Here is a 20,564-nt window from a genome sequence, read left to right as displayed (position 1 = left end):
AATGTCGCGGAGGCAGTGTCGCTCCAACCGCGCATCGCCCACCTCGGGGTGCCGGCGTTGGCTTGTCGCAGACCAGACTGAGCCAGGAATCACCCCCTGGGTGCACGTCCGTGCCTCCCGCCGCTCCCCAGCCCGCGAGGGCCCCGATCACAGAACTTGCCATCGGGGGCGGGTGCTTGTAGTTTTGGAGTGCGTGCCTACTACGGTGGGCGCCGGGCACCCGCAGCCGTGCCTGAAGACGTGTCCGCCCGTGTCTTCCTCGGATGCGACCACAACGGTGTTTCCCGTCCCGCCTGTGCCTGTGCCGTGCAGCCCCAGGGTCCCCGACAGCGGGATGGACCCCTCTCTGCACCTGCTCGCGTTGGGGAGGTTGCTCGGACCCCCCAGATGTGGCAGGCTGGCCGCCCCCCTGCCGCCCTCCGTGTCTGCACCTGGGCCGTGATGCCATGAGGACCGTGCACACGGACCCTGAGGACGAGGCAGCCTCCAGGGTGGGGAAGGAGGGGGCCGGGGCCCCACAGGCGCCGCGCAGGTCAGAGACAGACACATGCCCAGCCGAGCCCTCCCTCACCCTGACCTCAGCTCAGATCAGGAACAAAACCAAATGGCCATTGGAGCCGCGGTGTCGGGGGGAGTGTGGCATGCAGCAGGGGTAGCCGGCCCCCCGGGATCCCCGTTGTAAGCCTCTCCAGAGCGGGCGGCTGTGGCTGCCGGAACAGGTCCAGATGGACTGGCCCACACGGGAGAACGCTCTGGCCTCACCGGCCTGGAGTCTGAGGTCAAGGGGCCGGTAGGGTTGGTCTCTCTGAGGGTGTGAGGGACGCTCTGTTCTGTCCTCTCCCGACTGTGCTGCAGCGACAGGTGGTCCACGGAGACCCCCACACAAAGACTGTTTGATCGGTGCAAGGCTGCTGAGATATGAAACCAGGGAATGCAGCCGAGGGCCCCAGGCCCAGGGAGGATCTCTCTTGGTGTGTGTGTGTGTGTGTGTGGACCTCGAGTTGGGAGCCGAATGATGGGAAGGGTCCAGTCATGTGCAGGTCGCATTCCAGGCGCAGCAGCACGTGCAAAGGCCCTGAGGTAGCAGCAAGCTTGGTGCATCTGAGGAAGAGGAAGCCCGTGGGCCGCAGGGAACGGACAGAGGTAGGCAGGAGCCAGGCTACAAGGGGCCCCAGGGAGGCCGCTGTAGTATGTGGATTTTTATTCCAAGTGAAATTAAGAACCATTAGTGGCTTTTAAGCAGGGAAGTTACACGATGCGACTCCTACAGCCGCGTGGGGAATGAGAATAGCCGCCAGGAGGCCAAGTTGGTGCATCCGTTGTGGCCTGACTTCTGGAGCTGGAGGTGGAGCTGGAGGTGGAGCTGGCAGGTCTGGCCCGCAGAGCAGACGCAGGGGACGCGAAAAGGGGAGCATAGAGGTGTTGCTGGCCTTCCTTGAGCCGGGGTGGTGGCGGGAATGACAGGTGGGGTCTGTCAGCAGGGCTGCTGGGGAGATGGCTGGCTGTGCGGGTGGGGGCAGGATGGGGCGGGGGTCCTGGAAGGAACTTGGTGCTGGGCCAGTCCTCAGAGGTGGGGGCTGAGGCCTGGGAGGAAGGCTGGGCAGGGCCTGTGAGCGGGGGGCCAGGTCGCACCACCACAGGGACCTGGACTGTGTTTGGGGCAGACGGTGAAGCAGGACCGTCAGCCCCTGCGAAGGTGTCACAGATGCGGCTGCGGGCCGGAGGAGGGCGAGCCTCCCTGAAGCCCCGGCCTCCACCGCCTTCCTGCCCCTCTGCAGCCGCCGCCGTGTGGGGAGCTCCAGCCCCGGGGCCCAGCGGCACAGAGCAGCAGGACGAGCCCCCGCGGCCCACGAAGCCGCCTCCGGGCCCCCACCAGCTCTCCGGGGCATTTGTGCTACATACATCGCCAGGGCCCAGGGGCCCTGTGCCCCCAACACCCCAGTGTCCAGCTGGGGTATCTCAGATGTTAGCTGTGGGGTGCAGGTGTGGGATCAGCCATCTGCAGGGGCCCCTCCAGCTGTTCTGGAGGAAGGGGCTTGGACCGCGTCTGCTGGGCTACACCTGCTGTTGCCGGATTTGCAGTGGGCGCCTCAGAGCCCACGGGGGCCTCGGGTGGGCACCTGGAACCTCGTGAACGGGCTCCTCCCGGGAAGCTCCACGTGCCGGGTGCGCCGAGAAACACCATCTGCGGCTCCCGGGCGCGCTGGGCGGACCCCAGGACCAGGGCGTGCGCAGAGGCAGAGATGTGGCGCAGGGGCCCAGCCAGAACCCACTAAGGGGCCCCCAGGGGCGCCCAGACCGGAGATGACCCGGGGAGGCTGGGAGCAACAGCCAGCCTCCGAGGGTGGGGCGCATGCCATGTGACCACCTGAGACCAGCAGGAGCCGGGAGCCCTAATTACATCTCCTGGATGTCAGGTTAGGAGCCCCCTGCCCCCAGCTCCCCGAGAACAGACTGTTCTGCAAACCACCACCTGTCTCCCAGGGCCGTGCGGGAAGGGCTAAGTGGCCCCGGGCAGATGGCAGCCCCGGGGAGCCGGGCTCAGGTAGGCAGGTGCACAGCATCTGCTCCAGGCGGGGGCGGGTCTCGGCCCATCATCAGGTATCACCTGAGCACCTCCTCCCCGCCCTCCGTGGGCCTTCGCCAGTGGGCAGCGATGGGTGAGGAGAGACGGGCCAGTGGAGGGGGCCGGGTGGAATCTGATGGGGTCACGCAGGCAGGCCTGACTCCGGCCTGGCCACCCCGCAGCCTCGAGACCTTGGCTTGGCCTCGGCACGCTGCTGCACCCCACCCGGCTACAGAACGCGACTCTCCCGTGAGTGGCTGTGCCCGGCCCAGGGTGGGGGGCATCGACAGGTGCCCAGTCCCTACCCCCACCCCACCTCTCCTGCGTCTCTGAGGACTTCTTTGTCTCTAATTTTTAATCTGTTCATGAGAAACCAGTCGGCAAACAGCCGATGAGATCTGCATAATTTTACATAAGGTTCAACCCCAGGTATTGGGGCGGGGGTTGGATTTTACAACTGTGCCAAGATTGCTTCTCTTGTGAAGCATAGAATGAAGAAGCTCAGCGTACCCTCACCCCAAACTCGGTGCAGGGCCTGCCGCTAGGGGAAAGGTGCATCGTCGTGTGTGGTAGGGGCGGACCTGCACAAGTCCCCGCCAGCAAGGTGGGACATTCTGCGACCTGGAAGGGATTTGTGGTGCTCACCCATCCTACTGGCAGGCACAGAGCAGCTCCCCCGGGAGGTCCGGGCAGGGACTGAGGGTCAGGAGCCTCCCTGCTGGGTTAGTGGAGCCCCCTGTGTTCCCCGCAGGCCCTGGAGCAGCTCAGAGCCCCCATCTGGGGCTGGCATGAGGACCCTGGACCCCAGCAGTCAGGGCTCAGAGCTTGTGCACAGAGCAAGGCACATCCTGGCCTGGGGAACCTAAGGGGGCCCCTTGCTCTACTTGGGCAGGCCCGGGGCTTCACAGGGGAGGGAGCAGGGGCACAGGGGTGGGAGGGATGAAGAGGGGACCTTCTCTGCTGCTGGGGCCTCTGGGGACCTGCCTGAAGCTTTGCCTGGTCCTGGCGTCCTTTGGGCTGCTGGGCTGTGGAAGCCTGAGCCCAGGGCCACCCTGTGCCTGTGCTGGAGAGGGAGGAACGGGCAGGGGTCCCCGGTTCCCCCACACTCCACCAGGCTGGGCCCTCCCCGGCCTGTCTTCCCACCACCACCCTGTCTTCCCTGCCCAAGAACAGAGAGTGAAGGGCCCGTATTCACCCACCCCAGGCCCCAACCCCACCCTCCCCAGAGCCTCCGGTAGGTTCCTGAACCACATGCACACACACATGCACAGGCTTTGTGTTTGGATGGAGCCCGGAGGTCAGGCACCTGCAGTGTGGTGGGCCAGGTGGCCTCGGCTCGCAGACACAGGGCTGGGGCTTGAACCCAGGCCCTGGAGCTGCTACACCCCGCGCCACGTAGTGCAGTGGCTCCCCATCATCCCAGGCCAGGCGTGGAGCACGGTTAACCCTAACCTGGGCTTGTGGTGCATGTGGGGACGCCACGTGCTGCCAAGGAGAAAGTGTCGGGCGCTTGTTGAAGCAAATGGAAGAGTATTTGGGACCGTTGCTGAGGGGGGTTAAGACATGGAGGGGGGGACACCAGGCCCAAGCAGACAGGCAGCAGAGCAGGGGCAGCCGATGGACAGTCACCAGGAGGAGCCGTGGGGAAGTTCTTTCTGAGGGCAGGCCATGGGATGGGGGCGGTGGGGGCAGTGGGGGCGGCGGGATGAGATGCTGCAGCAGGGGTGCTCAGTGAGCTGACCTGGCAGGGTTCTGGAGAGGCTGGAGGGTGCAGGTCAGCGGGGCCGGGGAGAGGAGGCACCAAGGAGCCAACTGAGGTTGCCCCTCCCAGCCCTGCCCCTGGGGTCCCCCTCCTCCCCGCCCCTGGGGCCCCAGGCCCCTGTCCACAGCCTGAGTCTCCTCCAACCACCTCATGTTTGCGCTCCCTTCTGTCCTGCCGCCCCTGCCGGACTCTGTGCCCCCCCAACTCAGGGCCTGCCATGTGGCCGCGAGGTGCTCCTGGTGGGAGGGGTACAGGCCCACAGAGGTCCAGGGGCGCCACCGCAGGAGTCCACGAGGCCCTCCCTGCTCTGAGGTCTGGGGGTCAGCGGGGACCCGGCAGCCCATCGAGGGCCAGAGGTGGCCGTGAGGGGGGCTGCGAGCCCACTGCCAGAGGGGAGCAGGAGAGGCTGGCCTCCTAAGAGGGGCAACCCAGGGAGAGTGGTTTGCATCCCCCCTGGATGGCCTGTTCTGGGCCTCCTCCGGGGGGGGGGGGGGCGGTCCCGGGCCACAGCACTGCCCGCAGAACCGCTGGGCCAACAGGCCCTGGGCTGCCCACCGTCCTCCGACCTCTGGGGGCCCAGTGACGGGCGCGTGACCTAAGAAACTTCCAGGAAAGAACAGGCCCTGCCCAGCGCTAAACAGGAGAGGGACACGTCCTTACCCCTGCATATGAGGGATGTGAGCCCAGCGATCCATCCAGAGGCCTCACTGCCCACTGAGTGCTCCCTGGAGGGGCCAGGGGAGCAGGCGGGCTGGCTGTCCCCAGACCCACCTCCTGTGGTCAGGGTCACAGACGGTGGCTGGTGGCACAACCTAGGACCCTTCCCTTGGGCTGGGAGGCCAGGAATGTTCCGCGGAACCATCCCCTGTCCCAAAGCAGTTGGAAGCAGGTGGCTCTGGGCCCATTTCAGGAAACACGGGATTAAGGGGAGCGGAGCTGGAGCCCTGGGATGTGCCTGATGAGTGTTGCTGGACAAGGGGGGGCCTCAACCGGGGCCTCCGCAGGGGTGAGGCAGAGGGAGGTGGCCCCCCGGCGCTCCCGGTGTCAAGTGTTCCAGGCTCTTGGGGTGGTTTTTATTTCCCCCATAAAAAAACTTGTCCAAAGACTTTGCTTTCTTTTTAAAAGCTATTTGAATTTATGACATTAAATTCAAAATCTTAGCTCTTCCTTAAGCTTTTCAGTTCCACGTACACGTCTTAGGATTCTGTTTACGAGTCTGACGTTTTAGCAGTCTCTTTTAGGGAGCCCTTGATTCTGTTTGGCCCACTTACAAACTTACTTAAACACAGTTTAAAACACTTAAGGAAGTTTATTTATAAATTTAATGTTTCTTGCTTTCACATATTTATTTATTTTTTTGATGTAGTAGAACACACATAAGGTAGACTTTACCATGTAAGCATTTGCACAGTTGAATGACATCAAACGTGCTCACGTCGTGTGGCCGTCACCCCCTCCAGCTCCAGAACTTTCTCTGCTTCCCAAACCAGCACTCTGTGCCCGTGACACGCTCCCCCCCGCACCGCCCCAGTCCCTGGCCCCCCTGCCCTAGCGCCCTGCGCATCATAGGCGGGTGGGCTGTCCCCTCCTGGGTCCCGGGTCGGTGTCTGCCTCCCCTCCGGGGCCTCGTCTCCATGCCCTGCAAGCAGCGTGAGAGCCAGCATGTCGGAACAGTCTGTACGTGAACCGAGCCCTGGTGTTTGGGTTTTCTCTGAACCGAGCCCTGGTGTTTGGGTTTTCTCTCATTGGCAAGATGGGTGGGATGGAGCGTACTCCCTCAGCTGGGAAGACGTGGAGCCCAGCACGATGCAGCCGCCCGCCCACAGAGGACCCCGGCATGAGCTCCAGCTCCTGCTGACATGTGCAGGGCGACGGGCACCTCCAGCCATTCCCAGGGGCGGCCAGGGGCGGCATTCCAGGGGCGAGCACTGGCCTCTGCATGTCCCAGGACTCCCTTGTGAGCAGGACGGGGCAAAGACGAACTTGTGTTTAATTCCACACACACACACACACCCCGCCCATTGCCCTCTTCAGTAAAGGAGGCCACCTTGGGGCCCAAGCACAACCCCTGGGACCATGTTGTTTAAAATTAAAAATGAGGTTGCTCCAGCAGGACCACATTTTTAATTACTGAAAAAGCCCTCCCGGCCCCAGGGCCAGGCCGTAGCCTCCTGCAATGTGTCTCACTGTGGGAAGCGTCCTTGCTCTGGGCTGGGGCATCCCCCTCAGATGAAAAAGGCATGTCTGCCAGCGAGCCATCACTGAGCGCCCGCTGGGTGTACAGCTTGTGGGCACTGCAGGCAGTCTGGAAGCGGGACGGGTTCTGACCTGGGCTCGGGGTCATCAGGCAGGCCTGGGGGCCCATGCACAGGAACAGGGCACCCATGAGCCGCAGGCAGTGCCCCGCTTCACTCAGGACGGGCACAGGCGCTGCGCGCAGGCCAGGAATCATGCCCAGTAGCAAGACCATCCCTCCTCATCCTTGGCCACGCGACATGCTAGACCTCCATCGGGAACTGCCACCGGGGTCGTGGAAGGCTCTGGGGCGGCGGCCGTCCCATCTGCAGCCGTGGCAGGAAGCCAGGCGTTGTCAGAGGGTGGGATGGCACCCCTAGTGTCAGCGGCCCCAGCAGCAGACGAGGACCTGGACAGCCCCCCACCCCCACCCTGGATGGCACTGCACAGGTGCCGTCAGAGCAGGCTCTGGGCAGCTCCCGGGGTGGTCAGCACTAGAGAGCACAGGCCAACCGAGATACGCTGCCCCGATACTCAGAGCCGCCTGTGGGCCCCTAAACCGTGTGCTTTGCGTAGCCCTGGATTCAGGACTCTGCAGGCACAGACGCCCGAGGAGCAGGGTCCGCCAGCACCGGGCCAGCGGGGAGAAGCAGGGCAGGCACGGCCTTTGTGCCTGTCTCCGCCTCTCTGCCCCACCACGGCACTGTCCCCGCTGTCCCTGAGGCAGGCAGAGGGCCATGTCATCACCCCCTGTTCTACTGGCCCCCGACAGCCAAAGAAGATGGTCCTGTCGGTCCTTCCTGGGACCGTGTCCCATGAAGCTCCTGTGGTTCACCTTGTGTCACCATCACAAGGGTGTTGTGTGCACCTGGTGCTTGGGCCCATTTTACAGATGGGCATGTAGAAGCTCAGAAAGACCTTCAGCCAGGGCTTAAGTCTGTGACCCCAAACGGAAGGCTGATTTTGTTACCACTGCAGGGAAGGGAGTGGTCCCTTCGGCTCGCATCCCAGCTTGAGGTCCCTGGCCCGCACTGAGGTGGAGACTGGCATGCTGTGCCCTGTGGGAGACAGGGAGGGAGCACCCTGGGTGCAAGGAGGAGCCAGGGTGAGATGCGCCCCCCACCCCCACCCCGTGAAGGCTTCTGCTGGCCCAGGAGAGCTCTGGAGCGGGGATGGCTCCTTGGGGTGCAGGCTCTGGGCCTCAATACCCACGTGTCAGTGTGGGCCACCTGGGGAAGGGGCAGTGACCTCGTGGCACAGTGCTCCTAGGTCAGGGCTGCTCCTGGTGGGGGGTTGTCTGCAGGTAGCACTGCCAGCCCCTGGGGGACGGAGGTCTCACCCTAGAGCAGTGCCTGGGTGGGCATCAGTGGCCGCCACCGACCATCTGTGCTCCTGGGGACGTCCAGCCTGCCTCTGTTGGGAGCAGCTGTAGGCCTCTAGGGTTTGTGCCCTCAGTGAGTCTGCGGTGGCACTAGCTGGTGATTAACCGCTGAGGCCAGGCAGTCAAAGGAGGAAAGGGCTCTGGGGGGTCGCAGGTGACTCCCTCATTTAACGGAAGGAAACTGAGGCCCAGATTGCCTCCAAGGGGAAGCCTTGGCGGTGCTGGCCGAGGGCTTGCTGCCCGCTTGGGTCCCCCTGAGCCAGATGAACCAGGAGTGCTCCAGAGTCTGCAGTTCTCAGCTCCAGGGTTCATCCTTGGCGCGATGAAGTCCGTTCAATGCAGCACATGTTTATCGAATGCCTACTAAGTGCCAAGAAATGGGTTTGGGAGGTGTAAACAATACAATTATGTTCCAGTTGAGGAAACAGACCAACAGACCACAAGCCATCCTGGAAGGCAGCTATAGCCGTGTGAGGGAAGAGGGCCGACACAGTTCAACTCAGCGCGCTGAGGGCCCTTTCCCTTCATCCCCACAGCTGCCTTCAGGCTGTATTCCAGGTAAGGATTCTGGAACTCCTAAAATGAGTGGCTTTCCAGAGGGCAAACGGCAAATAAATGGCAGACGTGAGACTCACTGTGGCCTGTTTGATTCAGGCAGCTGAGTAAAGGCACGCTGAAGGCCCCAGGGAAGCATGGAGAAATATGGAAGGAATAGGAAAGGCTTTGTTGGAGACATTAGTAGATTTAGGCCCTAAAGGGTGAATGAGAGTTCAGCAGGCACTGGGGATATATCACCTTGAAGGAAGAACAGAACAAATTGGTAAAAAAAAGGGGGGGGGGAATGTAATTTGAGCTAGGATGAAAAGTGAATGTGAGAATGAGGGAGGAAGAGATGGATGGACAGATGGATGGATGGATAGATGGGTGGGTCGTGGTGATGGACAGATATGGTGGATGGATGGGTCTGTGGTTAGTTGAGTGGATGGATGGATGGGTGGATAGTAGATGGTAAGTGAATGGATAGATGAGTGGTTGGGTAGATGTGTGGATAGATGATACATGGTGAGTAGGCAGATGGATGGGTGGTGGATAAATGGATAGCAGATGGGTAGATGGATGGGTGGTGGATGGATGGAGGATAAATAGGTGAGTAGATGGGTGGGTGAGGGATGAAAGCTTGGGTAATGGGTGGGTGAGTGAGTGGGTGGATGGGTATAGATGGATGACATGTAGTCTAGTGTTGGTTGAATCTGTGAAGATAGAAGATGAAGTATCCAGATCCTGTGGACCCAGGAGCCCCAGTAGCTGGGGAGATTAGAAGGAGCTGTGGGGGTCACATTAACTGGGGGTACTGGGGGTACCACAAAGCCATGGTCAGCAACTCCAGAAAGTGATAAGACTGGGGAGCTGGACCCTGTTGCCAGTGGACACACAGCTGTTGGAAGCAGGTGGGCAGCGTGCAGAGACAGGAATGCGGAAGAGCCGCTGGCAGGCCCTGACCCCTGGAGCAAGGATGCTTATCAGGGACCCGGGTTCTGGAAGGGCCAGGCTTGCCTGAGAGCCATGTTGTGGTCCGTGCCGGGGGCTGTGGTCTTGACCCCTGAGCATCCCTGGCCTCTGACCCCCACAAAGATGTGTTCCGTTTTGGCTGCTGGTCCTGTCACAGCTGAGACGTCCCCTGTGACTTTCAGACCAGCATGTGACAGGATCGGGCCAGACTTTTCAGATGCGTGGCCAGGTGGGCCGACCAGGTGGGCTACCCAACCCTTTCCGGGGATGGGCTGGACTCATTTCAAAGGCGTATTGATCGGCCCCGAGGGGAGCAGGATGGTCCCTCTCAGGTTGGCCCCTGCAGCCCCGCTGGCCCAGCCCAGCCCTTGACAAGTCTCCCTCCCGTCCTGCTTCGCCTCTGCAAGCCTCTGAGCAGCGAGGGCCCCGGCTGAGCTGCTGGGGGAGGGACAGGGGCTCTAGGCTCTCGTGCTGGAGGTGCACTGGGCTCCTCTGTGTCCACGGGCCGTCTCGCCTGTGTCACCAGCTGCTGCCGCAGGGAGCGAAGGAACTCACGTAGAAGCCTGCGGCGTGAGCCCTGCAGGTTTGGTCTCAGCTCAGCCAGGGGACCGGAGCTCTGTGTGCCTCATCCATAAAATGGCAACAGGACGACCCCTTTGTCATAGGGCCCTTGTGGGGCTTAATGGGATAATCCATCCAAGGCACTGAGACCGGTGCCAAGTGCACAGGGAGCCTTGGAAGAACGGGAGTTAATATCCTGTCGTGGTGGCGGGAGCAGCGGCTGAGGGAAGGGACCACCGCCGTCCCTCACACAGGCCTTCATGCACAGGCATCCCCTGGTGGAGAGACGAGTAAGCCTCAGCCCCTGCCTCTGGGGCCCCCAGTGGGTGAAGACACAGCAGGGACGGACAGGGGCAGCCGGTGGCCCAGGCTGCAGTGGGGAGTGACCCCGTGCGGTGAGCAGGACAGTGCGGGCGGGCTGGTGGATGTGCTCCGGGCGCCGGAGAGCCCCTTCATGAGAGGACTCCAAGCTGCTCGGGCCTCCCGTGCAATTCCAACTCGCCTTAATTTTAATTTAATTCCTTTTAATCTTTAATGAAAAGTTGTAAAAGTAAATTATTTACCCAAGAGAGCCAAACGGCTCCTCAGGAGCTGTTCTCCACTTGAGGGTAATTACACGTGTGGGCCTGGAGGCTCCCTCCCTGGATGCCGGGGAGGAGGCATTCTGGTTTATGAACTAATTAGCTACCTCAATAACTGTTAAACACACATGCCATTTGGTGGATCGAGAGCGAAGCTCTGGCCTCGTACGGAGCACGCCCTGACAATCGCTGAGGGGGGCAGAGAGAGCCTGTGTTGTGGCCCCGTGACCCGTGGGGCCCCGGTCGCGGAGCGGCGCTATGACGGCACTGTGGTTCCGGGGCAGACGGAGCCGGCCCCCCCGCCCGTCACCCTCCACCTCTGGCCGCCTCCGAGTCTGAGCCCGCACCCCCGACAGCACTGGGGGCTCATGGAAGGGGGGGTGCTGTGCGGTCCGTGGCTCCCCCCAGGCTGCACACGAGGCCCTTCCCCAGAACGCCGTCACCCCGCCTCCTGGCCATGCCCATGCTTCCCAGCTCTCTTCCAAACTCTCTCTCGATGTGCAATAAAGTAGCAAAATTAAATTTAAAATGTCTGGACTAAGAAGGGCATAACCAGTCAAGACCTGCAGGAGCGTGCGTGTCCACATACGTACGAGGGTGCGGACTTCACGGCCCCCCGAGCGCCGGCGTGGTGCTGTCGCCTGGTGCTCCATGGGCTCCGGGCCTCCTGTCAGCCAAGGAGAAGAGATCGGCTACCTGGTAAAGAGGGAAAACTGATCAGCTGGTCCCCAGCCCGCTGGCGTTAAAGTTCTCCGCATTCTGCTGGGTCTTGGGCCCTGCAGGGTTGCGTGCTAGAGCCCCCTGCACCTTCTTCCCGGGGACAGTTGCCGGGCAGGACGGTCCCCTCGCCTCGCCGCTTTCCGCGCATCCCAGGCTCTGCTTGCTTTTCTGCTGGAATTTCTTTTGCTTCACTAAAGTGTGACAGAGCTTTTCCATTAATTCCCAAGCGTCACCTCAATCAAATCGACTCTAAAATGTAGGCGCGTCCGAAATTTACGCTGACTCGGAAGGGGTGTGTGTGAGTCTCACCCGCGTCCTAACTGAAGCCGGCTGCGCAGAGCCCCCCAACCCGCCACACTTGGGCTGTTCCTGGGTCTTCCCCTAATGTCCCCTAATGAGCTCCCGCTGCCTCGTTCCCACATCTTTAAAATGTTTCATGTGAAGGTAGACATTTGTGCCTAACGTCTCCTCGGCCGTCCTGTTTCTTACGATCTCCGAAGGCAGGGAGGGTTGAGCTATGGGTGAGGGCGGAGCGGGCATCCGTGCTCCCCCGGCCCCGGGAGCCTTGTCCAGAGGAGAAGCCAGTGGGTTGCTGGATAGGCCAGTTGAGCAAGAAATCCACCCTCTTTGCCACTGAAGTCCATTTGCACATGGCCTTGGGGTGGGCTGGAGTCTTACATGTCCCTTCACACCCCACCCCCCCGGGAGCCTGCGGTGGGGGCTCGCCCTGCCAGGGAGGTCCCGCTGTGGCACCCATTCCCCTGCCCCTCTCTGCTGCCCCCTTTGAGACCATGGGCACCGGATGTCAGAATCGGGTGCCCCGTGGGCCCAGCACCCTGATGTTCCTGTGATGTGGGACAGCGGAGGTTCTGACCCGACGGGAGGATGCTGTGGAGCCTTGGGGCGGGCGGGGCTGCAGCAGGTGCTCGCGGAGCCAGAGCAGTGGGCAGTCGGGCCGGAGTGTGCTGGAGGCCTGGGCACCGGGGCTGCGTCTGGACAAGGCCTTGCACTGCCCTCCCCACCTTCTCCTGGGCGTCCTCTATCGCGGAGACCTCCAGAGTGACAGGCCCAAAGCCCGCTGGCAGAGCCCGAGGATGTGCCTCCGAGTCTCGCAAGGCCAGGCCCTCCCAACAGCCCTGCGAACCAGGGCCGGGCCCCGTGGAGGCCCCATGGAGGCCCCGTGGAGGCCGCATGTGGCAGAAGCTGGGGGGGCCCTAAGCAGCCTCGTGCCTGCCCTCCGGGAGCCTTCTTGGTGGTGGAGCTTCTCCAGCCCCTTCTGGGGGGAGACAGGAAATAGGCCAGAGGCAGAGGCCCTGCCCCCATCCCCACCCCCCACACCGACCCCAAGACCTGGGCGATGGGCACCTCGCCCAGGCCCCCTCCTCTGGGAACCCCCCCGGGCATGTGGGTGCTGCCCCTGCTTACCTTGCGGGCTCACAGCCAGCTCTGCAGGGCCAGGCTCCCATGGGCTGGGGTGTCGGGGACGGGCCCTTGGCTGTGGCTCCCCCAGCCCCCTTCCCTTCAGTGTCCCCATGGGTAGCCACACCTGCCCTGTGTGCCCTCCAGGAGGGATGTGAGGTTGCCAGTCGGGGGCTTGGCCCCGAGACCCCTCCCGCCCAGGGGCCCCTATACCCCATCCTCGCAGCAGCAGTGGCCGCCCTTGGCCAGAGCACAGGCTGGCATGGGCGGCTTGGGCTCTGCGCGCCCCCCAGTGTGCGCCCCCCCCCCGCCCTTCCTCAACTCGGCATCTATTTATAGCAAGTGTTTCTGCCAGAGCCAGGACGTGCGGGAGCATAACCGCAGCGACCGTCTCATGAGGGATTCTGGGCCGGACAAAATTAAGTCCGTGACTCTGGCTGCTATTGGAAGTGAAGGCGAAGCAGGGCGGGGGGCGGAGGGGGAGGGCGGCTGCCGCCCGAGTGACCACTGGGGGGAAGGGACGAACCTGCTCCCAGGAGCTTCTCCTGCATAAGTCACATCGTTGTCCGCGGAGGGACTCGGAGCCAGGAAGTGGCGGGTGGGCCCAGCGTCCTCTCTGCTTCAGGGTGCTTCAGGGTCACAGCCCAGCCCCCACCCCCGGCAGAGTCACAGGGGCCCCCAGGGCCCGGGCACAGCCAGCGACGGGTGGGGGGTTCTCGCCTAGCCCCAAAGCACACGCATGCACTGGTCCAGCCACTTGGTCATCCCGCAGATATCAAACAGAGCGAGTGCCGGCCTGGCCTGGCGTTGGGGACACGGGCAAGTGCCAGTTCTCCTGCAGCATCCACAGAAGAAGGAACACGGTTAATAGTTAAGCAAGTGGGTAAACAAGAGATAAGCTGTTGAGAGCCGTGGGAAAACAGAGAGGGTACGGAAGAGTGACAAAGGTGGGAGGATGCTTCACGGTGTGGTCGGGGATGGCCTTGAAGAGAGGGCCAAGGTGGCGAGCATAGCGGGTGCAAAGGCCCTGTGGCAGGCATGTGCTGGGCAGGCTGGAGGAGCAGGAGGGAGGTCGTGCAGTTAGATCAAGAAGTGGGGCAGGACAGCAGCCTGTGTTGGGTGGGGGAGCCCACCAAAGCCCCCCTTTTGTTCTCAACATAAAGAGAAGCCAACTGGCAGGAAAGGAGGGACAGGATTGAATGGCGTTTTCACACTGTCCCTCTGCCTGTGTGTGGGGGCTAGAACAGGACGTGGGCACGCAGGGCGCCTGCTGGGATGCGGGCCTGGGCCAGGGCGGGGAGGGCAATGCTGAGCGCCGACCCCCCGGGCGTGCTGACGGCTGGGCGTGAGTGCCCAGTGGGGGGAAAGCCCCGACTGCAGGTGCAGGAGCCCCGACCCCGCCCGCAGAGCCAAGCAGGAGGGTCACCCACCATGGGGTGGGACATGGAAGAGAAGAGGTGACCTTGGAGGCCAAGGGAGGAGTGAGGCCCACTCACCCCTGACACCACACCCGGCCTCCCACGGGCCTCAGTGGGCCCACTCCGCACACAGGAGGAAGGCACCGCAGGGGTGGTGGTGGCGAGGGCCCCCAGGGGAGGACGTGCGGGCGGCACAGGACACTCACAGCGGCGTCCCCGCCTGCCTGGGGCCGGCTGGCCAGTCCCCTAGACACACAGAGGAGGAGCTCACCCACCACCACTCTAGGGATCCGGTCCTGCTGTGGGTCAGCGGACGAGGCACCCCCTTCCCCGTGCAGAGGGCAGGGGGCTGACCCAGGGTCCTCACGGGGGCCACCGCGGACGGGAGTCGACAGGAAGCCAGAGCCGAGCCCTGCCTGTGCTCAGGCCCGCGGCTAACGGGGGGCCCTCATCCCTCCTGCACTTGAGAAATGACTCCTGAACGGCTTCCCTTCGAGCAGTGTTGTTATCCCTCCCCAGCTCCTTCCTAGTGAGTCCCGTCACCCCTGGTGGCCCCCTTAGGCCTCCACTCTGGTCCCAGCTGCCCCTCCCAGCCATGCTCAGCGGGGCCCTCCTCCCAGGATGGGACAGTTGGTCCGCTTCAGAGCCAGAGGGGCCAGCTAGGTTCAGCCGGGGGTGCACTGGGCCGCAGTGCTGGGGGGTGCCAAGCCCCACCTGAGCACGGCCCGCATCTCTGGCATCCCTGCATCTCTGACATCACTGGCATCCCTACATCCCCAGCATCTCTGCATCCCCGCATCTGTGCATCCTGGCATCCCTGCGTCTCCGGCACCCCTGGCATCCCCACAACCCCAGCGTCCTGGCATCCCCCGCATCCCTGCATCCCAGCATCCCCACATCCCCAGCATCCTGCATCCCCAGCGTCCTGAGGCACGTTTCCCCCAGATTTCTGAAGCAGCACCCTATGGGTCCCAGGGCAGACCAGCCATGGCATCCTTCTTGATTCTAGAAACCCGTTGTTCTCTAGGGAACCACGGACCTCTGCTCTGCCCTGCTGTGTCCTCCCAGGGACCTGGGGAGTGACCCGGGGAGTCCTGGGGCCCCTGAACCTGGGTCTGAGATGCTGGACTACAGAAAGGAAGGAAACAGCCGCTTTCCTAGCACAGAAATTCTCCAGTTTGGTGGGCAGTCATTACGGCCGCCAGATCCCGGGGTGGCACGCCCAGCTGTCCCGTTTGCCTGGCACCAAGGGTTTCCTGGAGGCAGGACTTCCAGCACTGAGGCCAGGATAAGCTGGGCCAGGTTGCACTGAGTGAGGACGCAGCAGGGAGCAGGGCAGGTGGGGTCTGGCCTCCCAGAGGGCCGCACCCCTTCCCCGGGGAGGGGGGAAGCCGGCACAGCTACAAGCGAGAGCCAGTGAGCCAGGGCCCGGGAGGAGCGCTTAGCTCGGACCAGAGCGGGGGGAGGTCCTCTCTCGGGTCCTCTCGCCTACCCCGGGGTCATTATCCCAGTTTTGCAGATGAGGTGCAGGAGGTGGGTTGGCAAAGGCCTCCCCGGGATGAAGGGTCAAGGCACAGTCGACACCCCAGCTCCGCCTCCTGCTTAGCCAGGGGCCCATGCACCACCCCTGCTGCCCTGGCCTGACCTCAAGGCCCCAGATTCCTGCTCCTTCTAGAAAGTACCAGGGGAGGGTTGCCACTGGCTGCTGCGGCCGCGTGCAGCGTAGTCTCCCCTCCCCCTGCCCGGGGTTGGGGGAGCCCGCAGGGCTGGGGGCAGCCGCCCAGGAGCCAGAGGCCAGTCCTCAGCCGCCCTAGCAGGCGAGTGACCCGCACAGTCCTCCGCGGGGAGAACGCGAGCCGAGGTGTGACGAGGCAGCCACCCTTCACTGATTTGCACATAATCGTATCTTTCCCTTAATGGAACCAGCAGCCGAGGCGCGCAGACACCTGCTCTCTCCACGGTCCCCGTGATTCAAGAGGGTTCGACTGAGCCCGCTGCCTCCGCTCTTCGGCTGCGTTACTGAGGCCCAGCTGCGCACTGAGCCCCCCCCCCCCCCCCCGCAGGCAGCCCCCCCTCCCCCGCGCACCCCTCCTGGCCTATCTCCGGGTCGGGGGGCGGGGCTCAGACCGGGCACTCCTGCGCTGGGCTGCAGGTGCTAGGGGGACCCGGGGCGTGGCCTGGATTTTGGGGCGCGTGAGTGGCAGCCAGCGATGGCCCCGAGGCGGGAGCTCAGGGGGTGGAGTGGGGCCGGAGCCTCCCAGGGGCCCCGCTGTCCTGCTGTCGGACCCTCCCAGGAGCACCACGACCTCTGCGCCGTCGCCCCGGTCCCAACACGGGGTCCTAGGGACAGGCGGTGGGAACCGAGGCAGAGCTCAGTGGGAACCGCGCCCGTCGGGGAGATTTCCATCCTGAAAAAGCGGACTCGGCCCAAGTGGGCTTGGGGGGTGAATTGCAGCTTATTCCTCTGGTGGGGTCTCCTGCAGCCTCGGGAAGCCTGCTCACAAACACGTGGGCCGCGGAGACCTGGGGGGGGGGGCACGAAGGAGGTCGTCACCTCGGGGCTGGTGGTGACGGGGAGGGGCCGCGGTTCTGGGGGGCTCCTCGAAAGTTAGGTTTATTTCTGTGTTTTTCCTAAATGTTCTGCAGCGAGTTACAAAACCTCATGATTTTAAAGAAACAAAACACGGGGAGGAGACTTGGTGTCAGGCTTTCCTGGAGGAGGAATGGCCTCAGAGGGACACGGGGCAGGTGGGCCTGGCCGTGATCCTGCGCCACCCCCACCCCGCCGCCGCCCGCTCCCAGTGGCCCCTCCGTCCACACTCGCGCACACTCCCGCTGCCACACTCGCATGTACTCACGTGCACACCCCGCTCACATGTGCACACACGTGCTCACACGCACGTTACTTTCACACACCCTCGCATGTTCACTCACGTGTGCTCACTCACCCACTCATGCACGTTCACACTCATTCATCTCTCACACATCCTGACAGTTTCTCAGGCAGCCACACACATTCGCAAGCTCACCCTCACCATGTCCTGCATATGCTCACACACACACTCTCAAACTCTTACACACTCATGCGTCTCATACATGCGCTTGCACACTGACACACACACTCGCTCCAGTTGTGCAAGGCCAGCTGAAGAGATCGAGCCCTCCCTGAGGACAGCACCTGCCCAAGGGGAGGGTTTTCCCTGCCCCCCCAAAGGCAGGCCACCCCCAACTTCCCTCCACACCTGTGCCTCCAGGACCCCGAGTGAGGACTCGGCCTCCTCGCAGGGGCTCCAGGCCCCCAGCGGCCCCCAGGGCCGTCTCCCTGGCAGTAACCTAGTGTCAGAAGCCGCAGCAGCGAGTAGGGAAGTGTCCCCTGTCGGCCTCCCCCACGTGCCATGGGTCGTGGTGATGACGGGGTCACACTCAGCCGGCACGTGATGACGAATCGTCACCGCGGCTGGGCAGGAGCACTTCTGCGGCTCCAGGCAGTGCTCACACGTGAGGACATGCACACGGGAGTGTCGCTGTCATGTCACTGCTCTCCGGGCCCATGGATATGACGAGTAGAGGTCAGTGGAGGCAGGCTGGAGGGGCGCAGGGTTGGCCCCCGGGCCGCTGCACAGCTGGCACCAGGGGACGCAAAGCCCGGTGCGGCCTTGGGCCCCCCTCCCTGGGCTCCGTGGCCAGGGCAGCGAGCCGGTGACCTCTCCCTGGCCGTGTTGGTGTCCCAGGCCGCCAGGAGAAACCACCACGGACTGTGAGCTTCACGCAGCAGGGTTTGCGCCCTCGCGGTTCTGGAGGCTGGAGGATCAGCTCCGAGGGGTCAGCAGGGCTGTGCTCCCTCCGGAGGCTCCAGGGGAGGCTCCTTCCTGCTCTTCCAGTGCCTCAGGCTCTGGCCTCCCATGTCTGCCTCTGTCGTCATGTGGCCTCTCCCCAAAGACTGTGTCCTGCCGTCAGCCTGTCCCGAGGACGTGCCTCCAAGCAGCGCCCCCGCCCACCCCTCCCGCCATCCTGCTGGGACGTCCTGCTGCGGCCCTTCTTGTCTCCTGGCCCCCTGCCCCGTCCTGTCCCTCTGCCCCCCAGCCCCCACTCTGGTCCCTGGGCTCAGGCCTCTCCTCTGGGGTGCCCCAGGATGGCCCAGCCCTCCCTGGGGGAATCCACAGGAGTGCGTGTGGCAGAGGCCCGGCCAGGTCCTCACCACTGCACAGACGGCCCCTGCCGCGTTCTTGCCCTCCCCGCCCCTCCCCCCCCTCCCCCCCCCCCCCCCCCCCCCCGTGTCTCCTGGCTTTGCTCTCCTCCTGCGGGAACCCCGGCCGGGCCGCAGCTCAGCCCTCTCAGGCAGGAGCATCTGGGAGACCCCGGGTGAGCCTGGGCCCCTCCAGCAGACCCCTGGTTACAGCTCTGGCACCCGCACATCCACTCAGCAGGGACTGGGCCACGGTGCCCAGCCTGCACGGAGGGGTGGCTGCCTCGGTGTGGGAAGGAGCGAGGGAGGGAGGGAATGGCAGGCTGGTGAGCGAGGCCACAGGGCAGCGCCCTCGACAGCTTTGTGTCCTGTGTCCCTTGCAGATGTGCTGGTGGACGGACAGCCATGCGACTGTGAGGCCGCAGCCTGCCGGGTGGGCGACCCCGTGCGTCTGGAGGTGCGGCTGACCAACCGGAGCCGGCGCAGCGTGGGCCCCTTCGCCCTCACCGTGGCCCCCTTCCAGGACCACCAGAACGGTGTGCACAACTACGACCTCCACGACGCCATCTCCTTCGTGGGCTCCAGCACGTTCTACCTTGATGCGGTGCGTGGTGGTCTGCGAGCCCCAGAGCAGCCCCCGGGGCCATGGTGCCGCTGCCCCCAGCCCTCGCCTGGGCGGTGGGCTCAGCGGTGGGCAAGCACGGGCCCCTGCACGGACCCTCCTGCCAGCCTCCCCGTGGACCGCACGCGCTCGCTCCTCTGCGCCCTGAGTCCTGGCTGTGAACCAGGGTGGCTGGACCCCGCCTCGCAGTTTGGAAGGAGACGGGGCGGGTGCAGGGCGCCTAGGACGGTGTCAGGCCTGCTGCCCTGTGCTCCCATCAGGGGCCCCCATTCCCACAGTGCTCCCTGCCCCGCGGTGGCTGCACGCGGCCCAGAGGGACCGGTGACGTCCACAGCACGCTCCTCGCGCCCCTGTCACCCAGCCACTCCTCACCCGGCCTGAATCCCCAGACGGCCCGGGGTGGGAGGTGCCGTGCTCCTTCCAAAGCCAGACGCGGTCTCAGAGAGGGACAGCCGCTTGCTTGGGGAAGCACAGCTGGGAAGCCCTGGAGAGGCCCCCACGCCCACGGTCCAGGCAGGTCAGGGTCTCCCGGAGGCCTTGGGGGTCGCTGCTGCGCTGGGCTGATGTCGCCCCTGTTCCCCACAGGTGCAGCCCGCCGGCCAGTCGGCCTGCCTGGGAGCCCTCCTCTTCCTCTACACCGGCGACTTCTTCCTCCACATCCGGTTCCACCAGGACAGCGCGAGCAAGGACCTGCCACCCTCCTGGTTCTGCTTGCCCAGCGTGCACGTGCGCGCCCTGGAGGCACCGGCCTGAGCCCCCTGCCCACGTCCGGGTCCACGCTCCTGTGGGCACAGTGACCCGGCAGCCGCGGGGGGCCCGGCCTGGCCCCCACCCCCTGCCCCCGGCCTCAGCCCTCGGTCCCCACCCTCCCTGTCCCTCCTCCTGGCAGCGCCCAGACGCAGCAGCCTCACCCCTTCCTGAACTGGCCCCCAGGGCCCCTGCGGGAGCCTGGCACTGACCAAACCCCCGAGGGCGGCCCCACCCGGCCCTGCCCCGGTCCTGTGGCCTGGGGATCACGGCCCACGGGAGGAAGACAAGTTGCGTGCAAGGGAGCTGCCCCTCGGCCACTGGCAACCCCCAGAGCCGCTCTTCTCCCAAGGCCCAGGCAGGAGAGGTGGTGCTGAGGGGGTCGGTGCCAAGCAGTTCCCTCTGCCCCCCGTAGGCAGACCCCCAGGCTCTGCTGGCTGTTCCGGGCCTGGGGCTGCCTATAGGCTGGGCTTGGGGTGCCCTGGCCTGCGTGTGTCCGCGTGTCTGTGACAAGCTCTCCAATAAAGGGCCTGCCTTGCTTCCCTGCGGGGCCGCCTGCATCTGTGTGTCTGCGCGTCTGCTTGCCCGGCGTGATCGGGGGCCACCCCACCCATCAGCCCCAGCTCAGGTAGGGGTTCCCACACACTCGAGGCAGCACTTAGACCCCCCACCCCGACACACACAGCCTGTGCCTCCCTCCCCAGCCCCTCCTGTGCACCTGCTGCTCTTCAGGCCTGGCTCCCTGGCCCCTCAGAACCCTGGCCCGAGCCCCACTCCTCAGCCCCCTCACAACGGCTCTGGCCATCTGGGCCCCTTGCTCTCTCTCGTGAGGTCACGCGACATCTTCTCTCTTCCAC

The 20,564-nt window shown here is 64.2% G+C and overlaps 1 protein-coding gene across 1 annotated transcript in view; it reads left to right on the top strand.

Moving 5' to 3' along the window:
* Window positions 1–20,267, top strand: part of TRAPPC9 (trafficking protein particle complex subunit 9) — a 542,263-nt gene extending 521,996 nt beyond the window's left edge. Inside the window, exons 24-25 of the mRNA XM_055314325.1 lie at window positions 18,722–18,942; window positions 19,546–20,267. Of these exons, the coding sequence (XP_055170300.1) occupies window positions 18,722–18,942; window positions 19,546–19,713 (389 nt within the window). The 3' untranslated portion in view covers window positions 19,714–20,267. The remainder of the gene's footprint in view (window positions 1–18,721; window positions 18,943–19,545) is intronic.
* Window positions 20,268–20,564: the final 297 nt, after the last annotated feature.

Source organism: Nyctereutes procyonoides, unplaced genomic scaffold, assembly GCF_905146905.1.
Source record: "Nyctereutes procyonoides isolate TBG_1078 unplaced genomic scaffold, NYPRO_anot_genome, whole genome shotgun sequence".
Taxonomy (NCBI): Eukaryota; Metazoa; Chordata; class Mammalia; order Carnivora; family Canidae; genus Nyctereutes; species Nyctereutes procyonoides.
Note: the sequence above shows the minus strand (reverse complement) of the source record. Positions and strands in the feature narration are given on the sequence as shown.